Source organism: Bombina bombina, chromosome 1 (genome assembly GCF_027579735.1).
Source record: "Bombina bombina isolate aBomBom1 chromosome 1, aBomBom1.pri, whole genome shotgun sequence".
NCBI classification, from domain to species: Eukaryota; Metazoa; Chordata; class Amphibia; order Anura; family Bombinatoridae; genus Bombina; species Bombina bombina.
In genome coordinates, this window is record NC_069499.1 from 996,046,035 (window position 1) to 996,059,167 (window position 13,133).

General features: G+C 41.9%; 1 protein-coding gene across 7 annotated transcripts in view; it reads right to left on the bottom strand.

The window, feature by feature from the left end:
* The window catches only part of RALGAPB (Ral GTPase activating protein non-catalytic subunit beta), an 843,236-nt gene that overhangs the window by 526,709 nt on the left and 303,394 nt on the right, over window positions 1-13,133 (bottom strand). For all 7 annotated transcript variants that reach the window (XM_053712501.1, XM_053712446.1, XM_053712384.1 and 4 more), the window contains one exon: window positions 2,897-3,064. In XM_053712501.1, the coding sequence (XP_053568476.1) occupies window positions 2,897-3,064 (168 nt within the window). The remainder of the gene's footprint in view (window positions 1-2,896; window positions 3,065-13,133) is intronic.

The following is a 13,133-nucleotide window of genomic DNA, read 5'->3' on the forward strand; positions in this document are numbered from 1 at the left end:
CTCACAAACGAATAACATGCCAGTAAACGTTTTAAAAACAACATTTTGAATGTCATGCAAAGTTATCACTAAGCCTGCTACCAGTCGCTTCCACTGCAGATAAGGCTTAAACATTATTTCAGTATTAACAGTATTTTCTCAGTCAAATTCTAGTCCCTAGAAAATAACTCAACTGCGCATACCTTTATCAGCCTGATACCAGTCGCTACTACTGCATTTAAGGCTGTACTTACATCATATGGGTAACAGCAGTATTTTCTTAGTCAATTCCATTCCCAGAAAATAATGTACTGCACATACCTCATTTGCGGGGGACCCCGCATGCTATTCCCCTCTTTCTGAAGTTACCCTACTCCTCAGAATGTCGAGAACAGCCAGCGGATCTTAGTTACGTCTGCTAAGATCATAGAAAAACGCAGGTAGATTCTTCTCCAAATACTGCCTGAGATACAAAAAACGGCACACTCCGGTGTCATTTTAAAATAACAAACTTTTGATTGAATAATAATTAAGTAAAAACTCCGACTCCTCTCGCGACCTCCTTCTTTGTTGAGGGTTGCAAGAGAATGACTGGATATGACATGTGAGGGGAGGAGCTATATAGCAGCTCTGCTTGGGTGATCCTCTTGCAACTTCCTGTTGGGAAGGAGAATATATCCCATAAGTAATGGATGACCCGTGGACTGAACACACTTAACAAGAGAAAATATACATTTAAATATTTTCTTTTATTGAAGAAGTACACTGCGAGTGCGAGCACTGCACTTTTTACACTACGTACTCTGTAACTACATTTTGATGCCATAATATTGTTTCCAAACCAATACAACAATTGCCATTTAGTATTTAATGTTCTATAAACTGTTGTTGTCTGCTGTGTTCAGACTTTGCCACAGGAAGAGTGTCCTTTTTTGAGCTAATAAAATAAAAAAAGAGTTTATTTCAATATTTTGACTGCTTGAATTTTTTTTTCTGAAAAATTTAAAAAATGGGCAAAAATAGTGCAGTAATCGTGAAGCATCACGATGCATCGTAGAATCGAATCGTATCGAATAGTTACGATGATAATTGTAATCAAATCGAATCGTGAGACAGGTAAAGATGCGCAACTCTACTCGCAAGCCTAATTTTGCCCGCAAAATTTAATGAAAAAGCAGTCATGTGAGAAAAGACTATACCCCAGGTAAGAATTTTTTTTCCTAAATATGTTTCTTCCCATATATGAAACTGATAGTCTGCAAAAGGAAATACACATAAACCTGACTCATGGCAAATATAAGTACAATACATATATTTAGAACTTTAAATTAATGCATAAAGTGCCAAACCATAGCTGAGAGTGTCTTAAAGGGACACTGTACCCAAATTTTTACTTTTGTGATTCAGATAGAACATGCAATTTTAAGCAACTTTCTAATGTACTCCTATTATCAAATTTTCTTCATTCTCTTGGTATGTTTATTTGAAAAGCAAGAATGTATGTTTAGATGCCGGCCCATTTTTGGTGAACAACCTGGGTTGTCCTTGCTGATTGGACAGCACCAATAAACAAATGCTGTCCATGGTTCTGAACCACACATTTGCTGGCTCCTTAGCTTAGATGCTTTCTTTTTCAAATAAAGATATCAAGAGAACGAAGAAAAATTGATAACAGAAGTAAATTAGAAAGTTGCTTAAAATTGCATGCTCTATCCGAATCATGAAAGAAAAAATTTGGGCTCAGTATCCCTTTAAGTAATGAAAACATACTTACCGAAAGACACCCATCCACATATAGCAGATAGCCAAACCTGTACTGAAACAGTTATCAGTAGAGGTATATGGAATATGAGAGTATATCTTTGATCTGAAAAGGGAGGTAGGAAATGAATCTCTACAACCGATAACAGAGAACCTATGAAATAGATCTCCCGCGAGGAAAACCATTGCATTCAATAGGTGATACTCCCTTCACATCTCTCTGACATTCGCTGTACTCAGAGGAATCGGGATTCAAAATGCTGAGAAGCGCATATCAACGTAGAATCTAAGCACAAACTTACTTCACCACCTCCATAGGAGGCAAAGTTTGTAAAACTGAATTGTGGGTGTGGTGAAGGGTGTATTTATAGGCATTTTGAGGTTTGGGAAACTTTGACCCTCCTGGTAGGATTGTATATCCCATTAGCTCATGGACTCTTGCCAATTACATGAAAGAAATAGTGCTGCCATGTAGTGCCCCTGCCTATGTATAACATTGTTACAAAACTGCTGCTGATATAGTGCTGCAGACACGTGCACACGCTTGAGCTTACATTTCTGCTTTTCCTCAAAGGATAACAAGAAAACTAAGAATATTTGATAATAGAAGTAAATTAGAAAGGTGTTTAAAATGTTATGTGCTATCTAAATCATGAAAGAAAAAAAATGGAGTTTTATCTCCTTTTAACATAATTAGGAATGGACAGAAAACTCTTTTTCTTAATTTAAAACCAGTTAAGAAAAAAGCAGGTTATAGGATAAATAGAAACAAACTTAAGAAGTATCCAGAATTTTCTGTATTCAGATTTATAAACTGATTCAAGATTTAGTAAAAATTTTGATTACACAAGTTGTAGTGTTAGAATTTTCATTGTAAAATGTAGTAATTTTGGAGGCATAACATAGAATATCATTATGGTATCTCTTACTATTATTAGGTATGTAGAGGGAACTGCAGGCACTTCATGAAATAATAAAAAGGTTTTTGCAGCACTTTGATTAAAACAATACAAAATAGGAATAGAAAAGTATACAAAATGTACTGCCTCGCCAGTTTTCCTAAAGGTTATCTTTAATGCCTACCAGCACTCTAATTAAAAATAGCAGATTAGCCCAGTAGCACACATTTAAACATGTAGACCAATTACATCTTTACCTGTCAGGCAAAATGGTTTCAAGTGCGCATATAAAGTAAGGAACCACCACGTTAATCCCTTTGAGGTCACAGCAAAACAGAGGAGAGGAGTGGAGGATGACACTAGCCAGAACAGGATGGCAGATGAAATCTCCAATCTGTAGACCTTGAACTAAAACCATGTAAAACCTAAGAGGAGAAATAGGAAAAAATAAACACTGCAAAATTAAAATGTATTGTTCTGATTAATTTGTGTCTAATAACATTTTTATATAAAAAAAAAAAAGACATTACCAAACTAATTTTTCTAACCCTACAATAGATATTTTAAAACACTTTTCTTTATTTATCAAACATATAAAAATAAATACAAAATAACTAAATTTATGCTTACCTGATAAATTTATTTATTTCTTGACACGATGAGTCCACGGATCATCTAATTACTATTGGGAATATCACTCCTGCCCAGCAGGAGGTGGCAAAGAGCACCACAGCAAAGCTGTTAATTATCACCTCCCTTCCCTCCAACCCCAGTCATTCGACCGAAGTAAAGGAGAGAAAGGAAGCAACAAGGTTCAAAGGTGTCTGAAGTTAATAACATACCAACAACCTGACTAAAAAACAGGGCGGGCCGTGGACTCATTGTGTCAAGAAAGATATATATATATATATATATATATATCTTTCTAATGACCTCCACGGATCATCTAATTACTATTGGAAATCAATACCCAAGCTAGAGTACAATAAGGGAGGGACAAGACAGGGAACCTAAACGGAAGACACCACTGCTTGAAGAACCTTTCTCCCAAAAGCGGCCTCAGCCAAGGCAAACGTGTCAAACTTGTAGAATTTTTAAAAAGTGTGAAGAGAGGACCAAGTTGCAGCCTTGCAAATCTGTTCGACAGAAGCTTCATTTTTGAATGCCCAGGAAGAGGAAACAGCCCTCGTAGAATGAGCCTTAACTCTCTCAGGAGGCTGCAGTCCAGCAGTATCATAAGCAAATCGAATAATATTCTTCAAACACAAAGAAAGAGAAGTAGCCGTAGCTTTCTGTCCCTTACGTTTTCCAGGGAATACCACAAACAGAGCAGAAGATTGACGAAAATCCTTAGTCGCCTGTAAATAGAATTTTAGAGCACGTACCACGTCCAGATTGTGTAAAATATGTTCCTTCTGAGAAAGATTAGGACACAAGGAAGGAACAACAATCTCCTGATTAATGTTCCGGTCAGAAACTACGTTAGGGAGAAACCCTAATTTGGTACGTAAAACTAGCTTATCCGCATGAAAGATAAGGTAAGGAGACTCATACTGTTATGCCGAGAGATCAGACACTCTACGAGCAGATGAAATAGCAACAAGAAACAAAACTTTCCAAGATAACAACTTAATATCTAAGGAATGCATAGGCTCAAACGGAGCCCCTTGAAGAACCTTAATAACTAAATTAAGACTCCAGGGAGGAGTAACAGGTTTGAACACAGGCCTGATCCTGACCAAGGCCTGACAAAACGATTGCACGTCTGGTATGTCCGCCAGACGTTTATGTAACAAAATAGACAAAGCAGATATTTGACCCTTTAGGGAACTTGCCGATAATCCCTTCTCCAAATCTTCTTGGAGTAGAGACAGAATTCTAGGAATCCTAACTCTACTCCAAGAGTAGCCCTTGGATTCACACCAATATAGATATTTACGCCAAATCTTTCTTGTCACAGGTTTACGAGCCTGAATCATGGTCTCTATGACCGATTCTGAAAATCCCTGCTTGGATAAAATTAAGCGTTCAATCTCCAAGCAGTCAGCTTCAGAGAAACTATATTTGGATGAAGGAAGGGCCCTTGAAGTAGAAGGTCCTTCCTCAACGGAAGTCTCCAAGGTGGAAAAGATGACATGTCCACCAGACATGCATAACAAATCCTGCAAGGCCATGCCGGTGCAATGAGGATCACCGAGGCCCTCTCCTGCTTGATTTGAGCAATGACCCAAGGAAGAAGAGCGAACGGATGAAATAGGTATGCAAGACTGAAGGTCCAATGTACCGCCAGCCAGGGCGTCTATCAGTACAGCTTGAGGGTCCCTTGACCTGTACCTCGGAAGCTTGGCATTCTGCCGAGATGCCATGAGATCCAATTCCGGCTCACCCCATTAAAGAATCAGGTTGGAACCACTCCCCCAAGTGAAAGGTCTGCCTGATCAGGAAGTCCGCTTCCCAGTTGTCCACCCCTGGGATGTGGATCGCCGACAGACAGCAATTATGGGTCTCCGCCCACCGAATTATCTTGGCATCCTCTGTCATGGCCAAGGAACTCCCCGTTCCTGCCTGATGGTTGATGTAAGCCACTGAAGTTATGTTGTCCGACTGGAACCTGATGAACCGGGCCGAGGCTAACTCTCAGTGAATATTGCTCTCAGCTCCAGAATGTTTATGGGCAGAACAGACTCCGACTGAGTCTTAGTTCCCTGATCCTTTAGAGAGCCCCAGACTGCTTTCCATCCTAGAAGGCTGGCGTCTGTTGTCACAATCACCCAAGAGGGTCTGCGAAAGCAGGTTCCCTGGGAGAGATGATCCTGAGACAACCACCAAAGAAGAGAATCCCTTGTCTCCTGCTCCAGCTGTATTCATGGAGACAAAACCGCATAATCTCCGTTCCACTGACTGAGCATACTTAACTGCAGAGGTCTGAGGTGGAAACGAGCGAACGGGATGATGTCCATTGCCGCCACCATCAGCCCGATTACCTCCATGCACTAAGCCACTGATGTCCGAGGAAAGGACTGAAGTGCTAAGCAAGAATCGAAAATCTTTGATTTCCTGACTTCTGTCAGAAAAATCTTAATTGATAAGGAATCTATTATGATTCCCAAGAAGATTACCCTTTGATTTGGAACAAAGGCGCTCTTTTCCAAATTTACCTTCCATCCGTGAGATCGCAGGAAAGACAACATTTCCATGTGGGATCTTGCTTGATGAAAGGATGGCGACTAGACTAGAATGTCGTCCAAATAAGGTGCCACTACAATGCCCCGCAATCGAAGCACCGCCAATAGGGATCCCAGAACCTTTGAGAAAATTCTGGGAGCTGTGGCAAGACTGAATGGAAGAGACACAAACTGGAAGTGTTTGTCTAGAAATGCAAACCTTAGAAACTTGTGATGGTCCCTGTAGATGGGAACATGCAGGTACACGTCCTTTAAATCCACGGTTGTCATAAATTGACCCTCTTGGATCAAAGGAAGAATGGAACAAATAGTTTCCATCTTGAAGGATGGTACTCTGAGAAATTTGTTTAGACTCTTGAAGTCTAAAATTGGTCTGAAGGTTCCCTCCTTTTTGGGAACCACAAAAAGATTGGAATAGAACCCCAGACCCTGTTCCTGTATCAGGTCAGAGAGGTCCTGTACAGTGTAAGAACGCCTCTATTTTTGTCAAGTCTACAGATAGTTTTGAAAGCAGAAACCTGCCACTGGGAGGAAAGTTCTTGAACTCTAGTTTGTATCCCTGGGACACGATGTCCACCGCCCAGGGATCCTGAACATCTCGAACCCAAGCTTGAGTGAAGAAAGAAAGTCTGCCCCCTACAAGATCCGGTCCCGGATCGGGGGCAAGCCCTTCATGCTGTTTTTTATTGAATAGCAGGCTTTTTGGGTTGTTTTCCCTTGTTCCAAGACTGATTGGGTCTCCAGGAAAGTTTGGGCTGCTCCTGCTTGGAAGAGGAAGGATTTCCCTTAAAATTTTGAAAGGAACAAAAATTACTCTTATGTCCCTTTTGTTTGTTTCTCTTATCCTGAGGGAGAAAATGACCTTTCCTCCCGTGATGTCAGAAATTATTTCCGTCAAACCCGCTCCAAACAAGGTCTTTCCCTTGTAAGGAATCGCCAGAAGTTTAGACTTACATGACACATCCGCAGACCAAGACTTTAACCATAAGGCTCTGTGGGCTAGCACAGCAAAAACCCAAATTTTTGCTCCCAGTTTGATAATCTGTAGGGAAGCATCCGTAATAAAGGAATTGGCCAACTTAAGGGCCTTTATTCTATCCTGGATCTCTTCAAGGGGAGTGTCTGTCCTAATAGAATCAGACAACGCATCAAACCAGTATGCCGCCGCACTAGTGACGGTAGCGATACTCACTGCAAGTTGCCATTGTAAACCCTGGTGTACATACATCTTCTTGAGTAACCCCTCAAATTTTTTGTCCACAGGATCCTTAAAAGCTATCCTCTATGGGGATAGTAGTCCTCTTAGCCAGAGTGGAAATTGCCCCTTCCACCTTGGGTACTGTTTGCCATGACTCCTTGATAGAGTCCGCTACGGGAAACATCTTTTTAAATATAGGGGATGGAGAAAAAGGGATACCCAGTTTCTCCCATTCCTTAGCAATGATCTCAGTAGCTTGATCTGGTACAGGAAAAACCTCCACCATGGAAGGTACATCAAAAAATTTGTTTAGCTTACTGGATTTCTTAGGATTAACTACGACCGTAGTGTCGCTGTCGTCCAGTGTAGCCAAAACCTCCTTAAGTAACAGACGGAGGTGTTCTAGCTTAAACCTGAAAAATACAACTTCAATATCAGCAGGAGGAAATACACTGTCAGAATCTGAGATTTCACCCTCAGATGCTACCGAAGTATCCTGCTCCTCAGGTTTCTGGGAGGGGCCATTCGAAATAGCAACAACTGCGTCTGTAACCTTGCTTACCGAGTGTTTATTTTTCCGCTTGCGCTTTCCCTGCAGCATGGGAAAAGCAGACAACGCATCAGAAACCGCAGAGGACATGAGAGAAGCGATGTCTTGTAACGTAACTCCAGGAGGAGTTAGAGAGGAAGCGCAAGGCACTACATGTGTGGGCGATAAAAGTTGGGACGCTTCAGGAGAAAGCTGCGGCATATATTGACCATTGCCAGACTCCTAAACAGCATCCGCCTTAGACAATGTTGGCTCAGAAAAAAAGTCTATCCCTATAATTTAAAGTTCTCTCAATACATGAGGAACAGAAAGGGAATGGTGGTTCCACATTGGCATCAAAACACAAAGAACAAGTGACATTTTGTAGGGCCTTTTAATTTTTTTTTTTTTTATTTTGTAGTAAGGATTAAATAGAACTACACAAGTACTGTTGAAACACCTCTACACCTCAACTTAACTTTTGCTGAGGTGTCTACCCCTCAGCCAAAGATACGGAACTCGGTCTGCAGAACAGTGAAACGCTGTCCGGTCTAGAAACGCATGTCCTTTGTTTAATATGCGTTATGCTGACTGAGACTCACAACTAATTCTCTCCGGTCACCGGAAGTGAATGAAAAAGTGGCGCGCAACACAAACTGCCGCCTGAGATAGCTCCGCCCATCGTGGGTGTCTAAAAAACATAATTTATGCTTACCTGATAAATGTATTTCTCTTGTGATGTATTGAGTCCACCGATTCATCCTTACTTGTGGGATATTCTCCTCCCCTACAGGAAGTGGCAGAGAGCACCCACAGCAGAGCTGCCTATATAGCTCCCCCCTTAGCTCCACCCCCCCAGTCATTCGACCGAAGGCTAGGAAGAAAAAGGAGAAACTATAGGGTGCAGTGGTGACTGAAAGTTTAAAAATAAAAATATATATATATGCCTGTCTTAATAAACAGGGCGGGCCGTGGACTCGATACATCACAAGAGAAATAAATTTATCAGGTAAGCATAAATTATGTTTTCTCTTGTAAGATGTATCGAGTCCACTGATTCATCCTTACTTGTGGGATACCAATACCAAATCTTTAGGACACGGATGAAGGGAGGGACAAGACAGGGACCTTAAACGGAAGGCACCACTGCCTGTAGAACCTTTCTCCCAAAAATAGCCTGCGAAGAAGCAAAAGTATCAAATTTGGAAAAATTTGGAAAAAGTATGAAACGAAGACCAAGTTGCCGCATTACAAATTTGTTTAACAGAAGCCTCATTTTTAAAAGCCATGTGGAAGCCACAGCTCTAGTAGAATGAGCAGTAATTCTTTAAGGAGACTGTTGGCCAGCAGTCTCTTAAGCCAAACGGATGATGCTTTTCAGCCAAAAGGAAAGAGAGGTAGCCGTAGCCTTCTGACCTCTCCGCTTACCAGAATAAGCAACAAACAATGAAGATGTTTGACGGAAATTTTTAGTTGCTTGTAAGTAGAACTTTAAAGCACGAACCACATCAAGATTGTGCAACAGACGTTCCTTCTTTGAAGGATTAGGAAACAGTGAAGGAACAACAATCTCTTGATTGATATTCTTATAAGAAACAACCTTAGGAAGAAACCCAGGTTTGGTACGCAAAACCACCTTATCTGCATGGAAAATAAGATAAGGGGAATCACACTGTAAAGCATATAGCTCAGAAACTCTTCGAGCCGAAGAGATAGCTACTAAAAACAAAACTTTCCAAGATAGAAGCTTAATATCCATGGAATGCATAGGTTCAAACGGAACCCCTTGAAGAACTTTAAGAACTAAATTTAGGCTCCATGGCGGACCAACAGGTTTAAATACAGGCTTGATTCTGACCAAAGCCTGACTAAATGCTCGAACGTCTGGGACATCTGCCAGACGTTTGTGTAGAAGAATAGACAAAGCAGATATTTGTCCTTATAAGGAACTAGCTGATAATCCCTTCTCCAAACCTTCTTGGAGAAAAGACAATATTCTAGGAATCCTAATCTTACTCCACGAGTAACCTTTGGATTCACACCAATAAAGATATTTGCGCCAACTCTTATGATAGATCTTCCTGGTGACAGGCTTTCTAGCCTGAATCAGGGTATCAATGACCGACTCAGAGAAACCATGCATTGATAGAATCAGGCGTTCAATCTCCAAGCAGTCAGACGCAGAGAAATTAGATTTGGATGCGTGAACAGACCTTGGATTAGAAGGTCCTGCCTCATTGGCAGAGTCCATGGTAGAACCGAGGACATGTCCACTAGGTCTGCATACCAAGTCCTGTGTGGCCACGCAGGTGCTATCAGAATCACTGAAGCTCTCTCCTGCTTTATTCTGGCAACCAGACGTAGAAGGAGAGGAAATACATAGGCCAGATTGAAGGACCAAGGCACTGCTAGAGCATCTATCAGTACCGCCTTGGGATCCCGGGACCTGGACCCGTAACGAGAAAGTTTGGCATTCTGACGGGACGCCATCAGATCCAATTCTGGTGTGCCCTATAGCTGAATTAGCTGGGCAAATACCTCTGGATGGAGTTCCCACTCCCCCAGATGAAAAGTCTAACGACTTAGGAAATCCGCCTCCCAGTTCTCTACTCCTGGGATGTGGATTGCTGAGAGATGGCAAGAGTGATCCTCTGCCCATCTGATTATTTTGGTTACCTCCATCATCGCTAGAGAACTCCTTGTTTCTCCTTGATGATTGATATAAGCTACAGTCGTGATGTTGTCCGACTGAAACCTGATGAATTTGGCCGCAGCAAGCTGAGGCCACGCCTGAAGCGCATTGAATATCGCTCTCAGTTCTATAATATTTATCGGGTGAAGAGATTCCTCCTGAGACCATAAGCCCTGTGCTTTCAGGGAGTTCCAGACTGCATCCCAGCCTAGCAGGCTGGTATCTGTCGTTACAATGAGCCACTCTGGCCTGCGGAAACACATTCCCTGAGTCAGGTGGTCCTGAGACAACCACCAGAGAAGAGAATCTCTGGTCTACTGGTCCAGATGCAGTTGAGGAGACAAATCTGCATAATCCCCATTCCACTGTTTGAGCATGTATAGATGTAGTGGTCTGAGGTGTAGGCGGGCAAAAGGAACTATGTCCATTGCCGCTACCATGAGTCCGATTACCTCCATATACTGAGCCACTGATGGCCGAGGAATGGAATGAATAGCTCGGCAAGTGGTTAAGAGCTTTGATTTTCTGACCGCCATCAGAAATATTTTCATTTCTACCGAGTCTATCAGAGTCCCTAGGAAGGAAACTCTTATAAGAGGGAAGAGAGAACTCTTTTTTATGTTCACCGTCCACCCGTGAGATCTCAGAAAAGCCAAGACAATGTCCGTGTGAGACTTGGATAGCTGGAAAGTTGACGCCTGAAATAAGATGTCGTCTAGATAAGGCGCCACTGCTATGCCCCGTGGCCGTAGAACCACCAGAAGGGACCCTAGCACCCTTGTGAAAATTCTGTGAATAGGGATGTGTAGATACGCATCCTTTAAGTCCACCGTGGTCATATATTGACCCTCCTGGATCAGAGGTAGAATAGACCGAATAGTCTCCATCTTGAATGATGGAACTTGTTTAGAATGTTGAGATCCAAGATTGATCTGAAAGTTCCCTCTTTTTTGAAAACCACAAACAGGTTTGAGTAAAAACCTAGCCCCTGTTCCTCTTTGGGGACTGGGCGGATCACCCCCATGGTATGTAGGTCTTCTACACAGTGTAAGAACGCCTCTCTCTTTGTCTGTTTACAGACAATCGAGAATTGTGAAAAGTCCCCCTTGGAAGAGAGCCTTTGAATTCCAGAAAATATCCCTGGGACACAATTTCTAAAGCCCAGGGATCGTGAACATCTCTTGCCCAAGCCTGAGCAAAGAGAGAGAGTCTGCCCCTTACTAGATCCGGTCCTGGATCGGGGGCTACCCCTTCATGCTGTCTTAGGAGGCAGCTGCAGGCTTCTTGGCCTGTTTACCCTTGTTCCAAGCCTGGTTAGGTCTCCAGACTGACCTGGACTGGACAAAATTCCCCTCTTGCTTTGCAGCAGAGGAAGCTGAAGCGGGACCACTTGAAATTCCAAAAGGAACAAAAATTAATTTTGTTTGGTCCTCATCTTATTTGATCTATCCTGAGGGAGGATAGATCCTCCCTCAGGATGTCTGAAATAATCTCTTTCAGTTCAGGCCCGAATAGGGTCTTTCCTTTGAAAGGGATGTTCAAAAGTTTAGTTTTAGATGACACATCAGCAGAAAAGGATTTAAGCCATAACGCCCTGTGTGCTAAAATGGCAAAACCTGAATTCTTTGCCGCTAATTTAGCCAGTTGAAAAGCGGCATCTGTAATAAAAGAATTAGCCAATTTAAGGGCCTTAATTCTGTCCAAAATTTCTTCTAATGGAGTCTCCATCTGAAGAGCCTCTTCTAGAGCCTCAAACCAGAAAGCAGCTGCAGTAGTTGCAGGAACAATGCACCCAATAGGTTGAAGAAGAAAACCTTGATGAACAAAAATTTTCTTCAGGAGACCCTCTAATTTTTTATCCACAGGATCTTTGAAAGCACAACTGACTTCAATAGGTATAGTTGTACACTTAGAGTAGAAATAGCTCCCTCCACCTTAGGAACTGTCTGCCACGAGTCCCGCATGGTGTCAGATATGGGAAACATTTTCTTAAAAACAGGAGGGGGAATGAACGGAATACCTGGTCTATCCCACTCCTTAGCAATAATATTCACAATCCTCTTAGGGACTGGAAAAAAACATCAGTGTAAACAGGAACCTCTAAGTATTTATCCATCTTACACAATTTCTCTGGGACCACTATAGGGTCACAATCATCTAGAGCCGCTAATACCACCCTGAGCAATAAGCGGAGGTGTTCAAGCTTAAATTTAAAGGCCGTCATATCAGAATCTGTCTGAGGAAGCGTCTTTCCTGAATCAGAAATTTGTCCCTCAGATAACAAATCCCTCATCCCTACCTCAGAGCATTGTGAGGGCATATCAGATACGGCTACTAAAGCGTCAGACTGCTGAGCATTTTTCCTTAACCCAGAGCTGTCCCGCTTTCCTTGAAAACCAGGCAGTCAGGATAAAACCTCTGTGAGGGTTGTATTCATAACTGTGGCCACGTCTTGTAAAATAAATGAATTTGACACACTAGAGGTACTTGGCGTCACTTGTGCGGGCGTTACTGGTTGTGACACTTGGGGAGAGCTAGATGCTAAACCCTCATTTACTTCTGACTGAGAATCATCTATTGCTCTATTTTTAAGTGCTAATATATGTTCTTTATAGCTTATAGACATATCAGTACAATTGGGACACATTCTAAGAGGGGGTACCACAATGGCTTCCAAACATATTGAACAAGGTTTTTCCATGGTGTAAGACATGTTAAACAGGCTAGTAATGTAACAAGTAAGCTTGGAAAACACTGTAATCAAAGTAAATAACACTTAGAAATAAAACGGTACTGTGCCTTTAAGAGAAAAAAAGCTGCACAAATTCTGCAAAACAGTGTAAAAAAGCAGTAAACATAATGAATTTTTTACAGTAGTATCATATAGCCT